Here is a 13,232-nt window from a genome sequence, read left to right on the forward strand (position 1 = left end):
GTTAAAATATATGGTAAATAGGCACTACCAGTGAATGTTTGGAGTATTCCACACTCACTGCCCTGTAAATCTGCTCAGAAGCGTACTTAATTTTTACAGTTAATGGATGGCCCACTAATACAAATACAGCTAATATTAAAGAGGAGTTTCACCCTAAATTTATACTTACCTCCATCTTCTCGCTCCGGGCCACCTGAAAAACAAATGGATAATCGCAATTTTTTTTTTTATTTACTTACCTCGTATAGAAGAAAATATACTTACCCTGCTTCCTTCTTCCTCCCCTCGGCGGCCACGGCGATTCGTCACTTCCTGGCTTTGCAATGATTCCTGGGAGCTGAACGTCATCGCTCCCAGGAATCAATGCACCTGCACCGGCCCCGACGTCAGTTCCGGTGCGCGCACGTCATTCCCTTCTAAACAGCTTCTGGGCATGCCCAGAAGCTGTGGAGGGATGACGCGCGCGCACCGGAAGTGACGGCGGGGCCGGTGCAGTGCATCGTGGGACCGAAGAAGACGGAAGAGGACACAGAAGAGGATCGCGCTGGCTTCAAGTTGCCCACACCTGAGATGGCAGCGCTGGACAATACTTTTTCAAGGTAAGTATTTCTCCTAAAAGGTAAGTGCAACCCGGGACAGATCAGAGGCTAGCCATTGTGGAATGTACTAGCCCTGACTGCCCCGGGGGTATTTTTATAAAAAAAACTTTCCCAGGGTGGAACTTTAAGTAAAAGTGTGAAAATTGTGTTTAAAGTTGATCTTATGAAAACTATATAAATGTAGTAAAGTAAAAATGTGAAAATATATAATTGTGAAAATATACTCATGTGTATTTTTTTGCATGTTCCAGATGCCAGAATCCCGCTGCAAAAAAAGATGTCCTCCCGGGTATAGAAAAGCTTTGGCTGATAGTATCCATTTCTGCTGCTATGACTGCGTCCCGTGTTCCGAAGGGGAGATGTCCAATGTAACAGGTGGGAATGGCCGGAAGTTAATAGCTGAAAAATGTGATAAGTAATACAACAAATAAAAAATGATTGGTGAAGAATATGCCAGCTCCATTTACTGACTCATTTGCCAAGGGTCTTCTCCTCGATTTACGATTCAGTGATTCTCTAAACTTGAAACAATCATGTGTCTATCAGGTTTCCTAAAACGTGACACTTTCCCTGGTCTGCTTGGTTATACTTATTTGCCGCCTTCTCTGATCTATGGACTGAACATAAGACTCTGTCTTATGAGTTGATACTCTGCCTGCTTCTGTTTGATTTTAAGAGAGGTGTTCCCAAAGGGTCAGAGACTAGGAGCTGTCCTGTAGCCAGAACCTACCTTACCATCAGTGGTGTCGGTAATGACTGGTCACTCGTAGAGCCTGCACCTTGGTGAGAGCTCTCCACCACCTTCTGGTGATATAAAGGACCAACCTTATTATATATTTTGCCACTGTTTCCACTGTGACATGCTAAATAATTCTGTATATACAAAACCAACTATATGTCCTCTTGTCTTGGGTGTGTGAGGGAAAAATACAATTCCCCAATAAAATTGCTTCAAAGGACTGGTTTATTTTGGTGGTGCAGGTATCAACTGGAAGCCTATGTCCAAAAAGGGCGTAGTTTTCTACCCCTGGGTAATTTCCAATGTAGATGACACTTTTATTCCCAAACCACGTGATGATGGGATGAGAATCTCCAACACCTTTGAGATCAGCAGCCCAACTCTCTGATTAGGTGCAGTCTCAAAGTGATATTAAAGTCTCTCTTTAAAAAATAAATAAACATCATACATGTTTGGCTCCCCTGCTCTGTGTAGTGGTTTTGCACAGAGCAGCCCTGAATCTCCTCTTTTCGGTTCCTCCGCCGGGGCTCCAGGCCCTTCCCTCCTGCCCAGTGCCCCCAGAGCAAGCAACTTGCAATGGGGGCACCCGAGCAGGCTTGCTCCCAAGCTGTGGCTCTGCGTGTCTATTCACACACAGAGACACAGCTCAGCCCCGCCCCCTCTCTATCCCGATCGCCGCAGCCAGTGAGAAGGCAGAGTCCCCGGAGAGCTGAGGCCCTCATGCACATTGCTGGATCGAAATGGGGCTCAGGTAAATATTGTGGGGGGGGGGTAGGGGTGCTGCACAGAGAAGGTTTTTTTTACCTTCATGCATAGAATGTACGAAGATAAAAAACCTTGAGCTTTTACGACCACTTTAAAAACATTGCATAATACTTCTTAGGGTCTTGGGCTAGGTGCAGAATTGAGCGGTGGGCAGTAAACACTAACACTGGAGAGTACAAAATCTGGTGCAGATCCGCATAGAAACCAATCAGCTTCCAGGATTTATTGTCAAACCTTAATTAAAAAAGTTGAAGTAAGAAGCAGATTGGCACAGCTGCACTAGATTCCGAGTGCTTTAGCTTTAATAAATATCCTCCACAGAGTTTAAGTTTGGCAATAGCAAAATATTGTAGAAAAGTCCAGCAAGTACCAACAGACCCAGCGGGGGGAGAGCATCCATCTGGAGCCACTTACAGTCAGGACAACAATGGAGCAGCTATATGACAAATGGAAGATGCTGACAGCGCCTGCTATGAGGAGCGGAATGTGGTAAAAAATATATATATTTTTTTCAAAAAATTGTCCGTCTTTTTTTATAGCGCAAAAACATAAAAAATGCAGAGGTGATCAAATACCATCAAAAGAAATCTCCATTTGTGGGGAAAAAAATCACATACCGTATATACTCGAGTATAAGCCGAGTTTTTCAGCACATTTTTTTGTGCTGAAAACGTCCCCCTCGGCTTATACTCGAGTCAAGAAAAAAAAAAAAGTCCCTGGCCTCTCCGACGGGCTTAAGCTTTAAATATGGCGCCACCCGTCGCATACATGTCACCGCGCACGCGCCGCCGCCGCTCGGGAGAGGCCGGGAATAGCCGAAAGTATACGAGCGGCGGCGGCGCGTGCGCAATGACGTGGCGGCGCCGGGCGGCGCCATTTTTAAAATGAAGGCGCCTCTGGATCAGGTAAGTGAAACAGCTTCACTACCTGCCATTATGCAGGGCTGCGGGCACACTACAAGGGATGCAGTGCTGCGGGCATGGTCCACCTGTACCATGCCCACAGCACTGCATCTCCTGTAGTATGCCCACAACCCCGGATCCTCTTGTACCATGCCAGTACCCTGCATTCTCCTGCACCATGCCAGTACCCTGCATTCTCCTGCACCATGCCAGTACGCTGCATTCTCCTGCACCATGCCAGTACCCTGCATTCTCCTGCACCATGCCAGTACCCTGCATTCTCCTGCAACATGCCAGTACCCTGCATTCTCCTGCACCATGCCAGTACCCTGAATTCACCTGCACCATGCCAGTACCCTGCATTCTCCTGTACCATGCCATTACCCTGCATTCTCCTGTACCATGCCATTACCCTGCATTCTCCTGCACCATGCCAGTCACCCTGCATTCTCCTGTACCATGCCCGCCGCCCTGCATTCTCACCCTAGGCTTATACTCGAGTCAATGATTTTTCCCATCTTTTTGTGGTAAAAGTAGGGGACTCGGCTTATACTCGGGTCGGCTTATACTCGAGTATATACGGTACATTTTATTTGGGTACAGCGTTGCATGATTGCGCAATGGTCAGTAAAAGTAACGCAGTGCCGTATCGCAAAAAAATGGCCTGGTCATGAAGGGGATAAATCTTCCGGAGGTCAAGAGGTTAATACAGTGATCAGTGCTAATGTTACACTGTACTAATGACACTGGCTGGGAAGAGGTAAAATTCTAGGGGCGATCAAGGGGTTAAAACTATGCCTATTGTAGCACTGCCCCCTTGAGGACTGCTGGATCTTTCACACTTTCGGGTCCCCCTGGGTTACTGTTAGCAACATTGATATTCACAGTCTATCACTTTACTTCTTGGCTCAGTCAATAATTAATCCAGGGGTATGTGGTTGTTTTGTTTTTATTGTGTAAATTAGGGATGGGAGGGTGGGATACTCCAGATTAACTATGCACAAGGTTTGGAGGACATCTATCTGTAGATACAGCCAGGCTGTTGATCCACCTTGCCACTAGATGGATTTAATATTAAGTCTCTTTCCAGATGACTTGATGAACTAAAGTTATCTTCAGGACACTCTCCTAGTATCCTCTTTCTTGACCACTGACACCTGTCCACTGACTATCCTACTCCGGGGTGGCCCCCCTCAGGTCAGGCCCCTTGACACGATCCCCTGTACTCACAATACTGTTTTTCTAAGGTCTCCAGTGTCTCCCCCTCAGTCAGCATTTCCAGGACCTCTGGATTCAGCTATGTTCCTCTGGCGCTCAGGATGACCTCCTGATGCCACGTGCCACTGCTGCAGAGGAGGAGGTGGCCGCCCCCTCCCTTTGGGACTCTGCTCTTCAGCCAAAGACCCCACAGCACATGTGCTCCTGGCTTTTATACAGTATCCCAGAATGCACCGAGACAGCCTGTCTCTACCAATCACCAGAACTGTATCAAAGCCTATGTACCCATTGGTCAGGTTTCCCCTCACTGTCCAACATGCCTCCCCGCTGGACCACTCTCTAGACTCAATGAATCATATACTGAGAAGACCTCACTCAGAGATCCTGCTCTCTGCTAGACAGAAAGCAATATAGATTTCCCTGCTGCTCCTCTGATAGGCAGACAGAGCCAAAAACTATACTCCCTCACTAGCACCTACCTAGGAGGGTGATACACTAGCAATGTGTAATGTGTGTACAGTGTGCTGCTTTTTACTAAGGATCTCTCCCTCTGTACAGAGCTCTGTATTGTTTACAAACATAGAGCTCTGGGCTGTGATGATCAGCAGGTCCCAGCTGTGAATTATTGGCCGGGACTTGATGACAGGCTCTCATTGTGTACATCCACGGCGTGTGCCGGGCGGGGGGCAAGACGCGCCCTAAACCCAGAACTAGGCAGTGACGTACAGGTACGTCACTTCGCCTACAGCAGCCGCCCATCCGCAGTACAATGTGGTTGCCCGGGCGGCAAGCAGTTAAAGTGTGTATCCAATTTCCTTACAAAATATCTATCTTAAAAAAATCTCCCATCCCAAAAAATCCTTTTTGAAGGCCAATTAGCACAGTGTTAGGGTGATTGAAGTCCTTCACTTACATCAATATCCAATATAATTTGGGCACAGTGGTGGCCCGTCCATTGGGGGCACAGGGGCACCGCCCCCCCTACACATGCGTCCGGCCCCCTAATCTACATGCAGGGCACCGGACGCATGGATTCCAATTGGTTTTTTTTTAAGCACGTGATTAGAGCCAGAGGCTCTAATAGGCTTCAAAAAAGGGTGGGCTTGGGGCGCAGAGCACTGCGCCCTGAGCTCACCCAGTTGTGCGACAATAGCGAATGAATATTCGCTATTGTCACACGGATTCTCCCCCTGGCCAATCAGGAAGTGGGTCCTGAGACCTGTTTCCCAATTGGCCGAAAGGAGAAGCCATGCTATTGGCCAAGGAGGAGGAGGAGGGAGGAGATGCAGGGGAAGCCCCACCCACGGGGGAGACTGAGGGGGAAGCCGCCACCACCGCTGCCTGCCCTCCACATGTCAGTCCAGGGTGAGTGAGCTAGTGACCCGGGGGGGGGGGGGGGTACGGTGTGTGGGCTGGAGCTGGTGTGGTCCGGGGGGGGTATGGTGTGGTCCGTCTAATGCCCCACCCCCCCTGGCCCATGGAGCACCGCCGCCACTGTTTGGGCAGAACTGTGAATTTAAATGAAGATTTCACCAATGGAGCTCCTCGAAGAAGCTAGAATATAACTGTACCACACAACATAAAAGTATCATTTTAGGATGAAATTAGTATTTGTATGTAAAGATTTTTGCCCTTCTTGTTAGGTATAAATAATTGTTTTTTTTCCTTTTTCATTACAGATAGTAGAAACTGCTTCAGGTGTCCTGATGAAGAGTGGCCAAATGAGAGGAAAGTGAAATGTGTTTCCAAAATATATGAATTTCTGTCCTATGAAAATGATGTGATGGCCTTTGTTTTTTTATCAGCCTCTTTAATATTTGCAATGATAACATTATTAGTATTAGGAATCTTTATTTATCACCGGGACACTCCAATCGTGAAAGCCAATAACCGGACTGTGAGCTTCATCCTCCTGACCTCCATCTTGCTGAGCTTCTTCTGCATCTTCTTGTTCCTCGGACGTCCTGTGGATATAACCTGCATGCTGAGACAAATGTCATTTGGGATTTTCTTCTCCATCGCTGTCTCTTCTGTTCTGGCCAAGACCACTATTGTCTGTATTGCCTTTAAAGCCACCAAACCCGGCAGTTCCTGGAAAAAATGGGTTACAATCAAATTAACCAATTTTATGGTTCTGATCTGTTCTTCTGTCCAAGTTCTGATCTGCGTTATTTGGCTGTCAGTGTCTCCTCCCTACCAAGAGTATGACATGCGTACCTATCCTGGGAAGATCGTCATTCAGTGTAATGAAGGGTCAGTTATGGGGTTCTACTCCATGTTGGGTTATATGGGGTTTCTGGCAGCTGTGAGTTTTGTTCTGGCTTTCATGGTGAGGACATTACCGGACAATTTTAATGAAGCCAAGTACATCACCTTCAGCATGCTGGTGTTCTGCAGTGTCTGGATTGCCATGATCCCGGCCTATCTGAGCACCAGAGGGAAATACATGGTGGCTGTGGAGATATTCGCCATATTGGCCTCCAGTGCTGGGGTATTGGGTTGTATATTTTCCCCAAAATGTTATATTATTATTTTGAAACCAGAGTTGAATGCCCGGAATAAAAACTTAAAGCTGAAAGCAAATCTATAAAACTGAACATTACCTTGACCAAAGTCTTGCACTGTAACAGGAAATGTAAATTATATAAATGCTATTCATACAAATTGTGTTTGGGGTGCTTAAAATATGAATCCTAATCCATTGCTGCATTGTCCATCTGCGACTTTGTGATAGTTTACTGGTCTATTTTAAAAATGAATTGTGGCATAAAATGAGTGCATACACATTGTCTGTAGACCATATAAACAAACCGTGTGATGGAAGGCACCATATGCCTATGTACTAGAACTAAATAATTGTATACTATATAAAGACCAAAATATCTGTTGAGTAAAGAATATAGAAGGTAGTCAGGTGCATTCATTTTTGGCTGCCATCTTCTTGTGAAAACACTGGCTAACAAAGTTGTTAGGACAGAGGCATAACTAGAACCTTCAAATCATGAAGGACCCACCCTGGCCCCAAACCAGGGCCCTTCCCATTGATCCCAGCACCCTTTTCTCCCAAAGCCAGCCACCTTCCTGCTGTCTTGGGGTCCCCCATGGCAGCAGAATGCCAGAATCCAGTCACAAGTGCAACCTTTGCGACCCTGGTAGATTTTTCACTTGTGTCAGAAAGGTTTTTTAATTTTTGTTGGTTTATTTTTTTATTATTTTTTACCTTTTTTTTAGAATTTTATTTTTTACATATTTTTTAGGACCGCCATTGGGGGGCTTTGGTGAAATTTCAATGGTCTAAGCAAACCCCTGATGTCTCTCTTTTGAGACAGAGAAAGGGAGTGAGGACAAATTCATCAGTTTCTTTCTCTGCAGCCTCAGCTGCACAGAATGAATGAAAAGGAATTGCTCTGTACAGAGCAGGGGGCTGGTTTGCAATGGCGACCCCTGTAGGTACACCCCTGCTTAGGACAGCCCATATAACAACTTTCACGTCCATCAGGTAATGGACACCTCTGGAAGTTCTCTCTACAGAAAGCATGTTTCTGGCTTATTATTCAGATTACATTGGAAGATTGAAGACTTTGATTTTTTACATGGAGAAATCCCTTCTTTAGGCAAAGAGAAACAAGGAAAGGGCACACAGACCTAGCGCATTATCCTCAATAATAGGCTTCATTCAGGGCTCTGAGGAAGAGGCTGAGCCTCGAAATGTGTCAGCCGTCATCTCATCGGATTATGGACTAATTTATGGACTACTCCTGACACTGGAGCAACTGAGCTTGATATGATCTTTTTTCACCTGTGTTTGTGAGTAGCCATTTTATATGTTGCATGAATAAAGCCTATTATTGAGGATAATGCGCTAGGTCGGTGCGCCCTTTCTTTGTTATTCTTTGCCTCTAGTACCGTTGGACTACCCCAGTCCATTTTGGGCAGCAAGACCTTAGCCATCTGAGACGCCAGTTGTGAGTCCCGTGGGGAGTGTGGTCGGGGAGCTTGGATTCTAAGCTCAGGAGAAGGGTGGTATCACCTTATTGTTTTCATAGGTGTGCACAGCCAATTGCATTAGGGTGTGCACCCCTAAGCTCAAACATATTTGCATGTATATATATACAGTATGCTTATGGTGTCAGCAGAGCAATGGATGACGTCAGTAGGGCAGAGATTGGTGTCAGTAGGGGAGTTGACAGTGTCAATAGTTTTTATTTTTACAATTTTTTTAGGGGTTTAAACAGGGGGAATCTTCACCACACAGGATGATTAGGGTGTGCCCAAGCACACCTGGCATACCCTGTGCGCACGCCTATGATTGTTTTGGAAAAATCCCTTCTTCTCCTGACTGCATGCACACCACTGTGTCAATAGGATTGCAGCATCCATATCTGTCCGCTCATAGTAGCAACCCTTCCTGGACTCTGCCTCATGGAAGACGGGGTACTAGCCTGTAACATTACCACTGGTCTCTGTACTTTGTCCTTGCCTTTAGTACAGCACTATAAGGCAGTGTCATTGGCTGAAGAATGTTCTACAGGTTTAGGGCAGTAGTGATCCAAATCCCAGTAGTTCCAGTCGAGGAAGATCCCCTCCATGGAGAAGAGGGTATTCCTCTTCAAAAGTGGGAGAACTGGAAATTTCCATAGTGGACTTTCCCAATGAAGACGTCTGTACCCTGCTGTGGTGTGTCCAGGGCATTTCCCTTTCACTTGTGGAGTCCCCCCAACTATCTCCCACCCACCCCCGTAGCCTGGTCCCTGGGCACTGGACCCTTGCCTTGGGTACAAAGCAGTAGGCAGTGAGAGCACCTTAGGCCAGGAGCAGTGTACAACAGGGCTGCAACAAAACTTTTAAATAGATTCCGGCAGCCTTGGCCCAGTGCGTGCAACTTTAAAATGGACTTTTGGAGTCATAGGCTTAACATAATTTTGGTGCACAGTGGCCCATTCTGTGTGCATCGTTTCATCCTTTGTAGAAGGGTCCAGAAAAATGAACAAACCATAAGAGATGACAATAAGCATCCTCTGCTGTGTCATGGTCTGACGATCATCATGGCAGTGCTGCTTCCTGATGAGAATGAGAAAGGAAAGGTAGATGAGGAAATGGAGTCTGAGAACTCCTTTGGAGAGGATGGGCAGTTGCCCTCAATTTTTTTCTCAAGCTAATAGAAAATATTAAAGTATTGTTGGATGAAGTGGGCTCCTGTTTGATGTTAGAACCATTTCCACCTGTCTTCTAAGGTCACCAGTATGGGATCTCTTCCAAAAACGAATGTAGTGCTACACCTCAAAGGGGCCGCTTAGTAATTTGGGTTCTCTATTCTGTACTTCTACTCCAAAAACAATCCCAGCCCTTCTGACAAACCTGCCACAATAAGCAGGCAGTGTCTGTTTTGGGTCCAGCTATCTCCTGTCTCAAAAAATCTCTCACTGTTGCAGTTGACGAAATCTCAGTCCTTTGAGAACCAGTAGACAAAGGGCTAAGTCTGTGAAGTCCAACACTGGATCCATCATAATGGATACCTCACTATTTCACAAATTGAAGATCTTCCCAATAGCCTTTCACTACTGAGTAGACAGTATGGCAGACTCCCTGTGCCAAAATTCTCACTCGGTTCTTAGGTCAGTGCATATTCCCAAGATCTTCTGGCTGTCAAATTAGTCTGCAGAAACAGTTTCCTCGACGCCTTTAGATAGGGTTCCATTGGATGGGGAACAACTCTTTGGTGAGTCATTAGACACATTTATTAACCACTGCACTGTAGCAATATTATGGCTACAGTGCTGGCCAGTTCTGGGAGGCCGTCATATAACATCCTCCCATGATTGCGCCCGCTGCGTATGGTCAGCGTGCTCTGTGATTGCAGTGTTCCCTGGAGACTGTTGATCACAGATTGAGGTAAAGAGCCAATCAGCAGGTCTTTACCACGTACTCAGCTGTATCCAATCACAGCTTTACACGATGTAAACAGAAGCCAGTTATCAGCACTCCTTTCCTCCTGCTGACAACGCGAGGAGAGGAGAGACGATAACCGGCTTGTGTAAAAGGAACATGTACACTGATAATCAGGGTACTGATTATCAGTGTCTCGATTATCAGTGCAGTCTCAACAGTGCCCACCAGTGCTGCCAATCAGTGCCCACCAGTGCTGCTAATCAGTGCCCATCAGTGCCTCCTCATCAGTGTAACATATCCACGCCACCTACCAGTGCCAGTCAGTGCTGCCTACCAGTGCCCATCAATGCCACCTATCAGTGCCCATCAATGCCACCTATCAGTGCCCATCAGTCTCGCCTATCAGTGCAGCCTCATCAGTGCCTCCTTATCAGTGCCTCCTATTCAGTGCCCATCAGTACAGCCTATCAATGCCCATCAGTGCCCAATAGTGCAGCCTATCAGTGCCCATCAGTGCCATATTGATTTTTCCTGCCTTCCATGAGCCATAGTGATCCTTCCTGCTTTCCATGTGCCATAGTGATACGTCCTATCTTCCAGATGTCATAGTGATCCTCCCTGCCTTCCATGTGCCATAGTGATCCTTCCTGCCCTCCATGTGTCATATTGATCCTTCCTTCCTGCCTTCCAGGTGCCACAGTGATACTTTATGCCTTCCGTGTGCTATAGTGATCCTTCCTACTTCCTATGTGCCATAGTAGACCTTCCTTCCCTGCTTCCATGTCCCATAGTGATCCTTTCTGCCTTCCTTGTGCCATAGTGATCCTTCCTTCCATCCATGTACTATAGTGATCCCTCCTTCCTTTCTTCCATGTACCATAGTGATCCTGCCTTCCATGTACCATAGTGATCCCTCCTTCCTTTCTTTCATATACCATAGTGGTCCTTCCTTCCTGCCTTCCATGTATTATATGATTCCTCCTTCCTTTCTTCCATGTACCATAGAGATCCTTCCCTTTCTCTCCCTAAGGATTGGTTCATACGGCAGTACTTATTCTTTTGGCTCCATCCCAGGGTTCCTCAGGTCCTTCATAATCCTCTATTTTATGCTCTCTGTCTTTTTTTAGTATATACAAAACCAGATGTATCGGAATTCATTTTCTAAATGATTGTGTTGAGGTTTATTTGTATCCCTGAGACTCCAGCTTGTGGCACAGCACTCAAAACATATTTTATAGGTACCAGGAATCCCAGGTTTTGTTTACCCATGGCCCTTAAACCCCTCCCACTATCATGTTTGACCACACTCACGTTTTGCTGCAAAACGTGCTACACGCGTTGCAGGTCACTGTCTCCTTCAAGTGTCCCCCATTCTCAAGTTTAAAAGTTGTGAGGTATGCTAACCTATTCTGGTTATTGAGCCCTTAGATGAAACTAGCTATAGAATCCTAGACTAGAAGGAACAGGGTTAACTAACTTACCAAGAGCTATATACAAACATTATTGTAAAAAACAGGTGCACCTACTAATATACGCTGCAGTTCTGGTGTCCACCAGTGGGTGTCTCTTAGCAGCCAGAAGCTCATGGAAATCAGTCATCACCTGATGCTCCTTGCAAAGAAAAGAATATTTAAGCTCTGCCTGTGCTTCTCCTCTTTGCCTTGGTGTTTATTTATGTGCCTCTGAACTGTGTTCCTGCATCCTGATCCTGACCCTGACCCTGCAGACTGCCTGCTTGTTCCTTCTCCTAGTTACTCTCTCCTTGTCCTAGGCTTGCTCCCTGCTCCTTCTGCCTGATCTCCCGTGTATGACCTTGACTCAGATACTGACTACGCTTCTCATATCCTTCTCTCTGTATATATTTGGTTTTGGAAGTTGTTCATTTTTTGTTCACCCACTTATTAGACTCTCTAGCTGATTTATGCAGTTTTGGTATATTGGAGGTGCGTTTATATTTTTGTTATCCACTTATTCTTAATAAATTACATTATTTTACATTATACATGTGCCTGGTATTCTCTGTGCCAGTGCACACATTTCTGGTCCCAGGATACCAGCACTCGGTATCCCTGACAGCATGCAAGGTTATATATGGGACAGATAGACTCAGATACACACTCAAGAAGCTATAGGCAGCTGCAATTAAACTATAAATACTTAGGAATACTTGCATAATAGTCCGTTGTGGCAGAAGCATAACTAGAACCTTCAGGGCCCCAGTGCAAGAAACCATGAAGGGCCCCCTGGACCCCTGGCCCGGGGCCCTTCCCTTCAAGCCTGGGGCTCTTCCCACTGATCCTGGCACCCTTTACTCTCGTTGCGGAGCCCTTTATTATGGTCCCGCAGTGGGACCCTTTCACAAGTTCTACTGTGGGCCCCCTTCCTGCCATCTTGGGGCCTCCCCACGGTGGTGGAATGCCAGGGCCCGGTTGCAAGTGTGACGTTTGTGATCCTGGAAGTTCAGACACTGGTGTAAGGCTATAAGATGAATGCCAAGACCCTGAAACTGAGCTGCCGCATGGTGGCCAAGACCATACAGCAGTTTAACAGCACAGGTTCAATTCGGAACAGGTTCAATACAGAAGTTGAGTGCATGTTCTCAGCATCATATCCAGAGGTAGTCTTTGGGAAATGGATGTAGGAGTGCTGCCAGCATTGCTGCAGAGGTTGAAGGTCAGCCTGTCAGTGCTCAGACCATACGCCGCACACTGCATGAAATTGGTCTGCATGACTGTCATCCCAGAAGGAAGCCTCTTCTAAAGATGATGCACAAGAAAGCCTGAAAACAGTTTGCTGAAGACAAGCAGACTAAAGATATAGATTACTGGAACCATGTCCTGTGGTCTAAAGAGACCAAGATAAACGTATTTGGTTCAGATGGTGTCAAGCATGTGTGGCAGCAACCAGGTGAGGCGTACAAAGACAAGTGTGTCTTGCCTACAGTCAAGCATGGTGGTGGGAGTGTCATGGTCTGGGGCTGGATGAGTGCTGCCGGCACTGGAGAGTTACAGTTCACTGAAGGAACCATGAATGCCAACATGTACTGTGACATACTGAAGCGGAGCTTGATCCCCTCCCTTCAGAGACTGGGCAGCAGAGCAGTATTCCAACATAAGAACC

At 46.4% G+C, this 13,232-nt stretch overlaps 2 protein-coding genes across 2 annotated transcripts in view; both read left to right on the forward strand.

Annotated features, from left to right (window-relative positions):
• The window catches only part of LOC309566727 (vomeronasal type-2 receptor 26-like), a gene marked incomplete at its 3' end in the record, with an annotated part of 142,848 nt that overhangs the window by 39,195 nt on the left and 90,421 nt on the right, over window positions 1-13,232 (forward strand). The gene's annotated exons all lie outside the window — the stretch shown is intronic.
• Window positions 851-6,813, forward strand: LOC309566719 (vomeronasal type-2 receptor 26-like; the record flags this gene model as incomplete). Its single annotated transcript, XM_082271981.1, has 2 exons — window positions 851-974; window positions 5,903-6,813. 2 exons carry the CDS (start codon window positions 851-853, stop codon window positions 6,811-6,813), a joined length of 1,035 nt encoding a protein of 344 aa, XP_082128107.1.

Source organism: Pelophylax lessonae (genome assembly GCF_965119305.1).
Source record: "Pelophylax lessonae genome assembly, chromosome: 1".
In the NCBI taxonomy this organism is placed as follows: domain Eukaryota; kingdom Metazoa; phylum Chordata; class Amphibia; order Anura; family Ranidae; genus Pelophylax; species Pelophylax lessonae.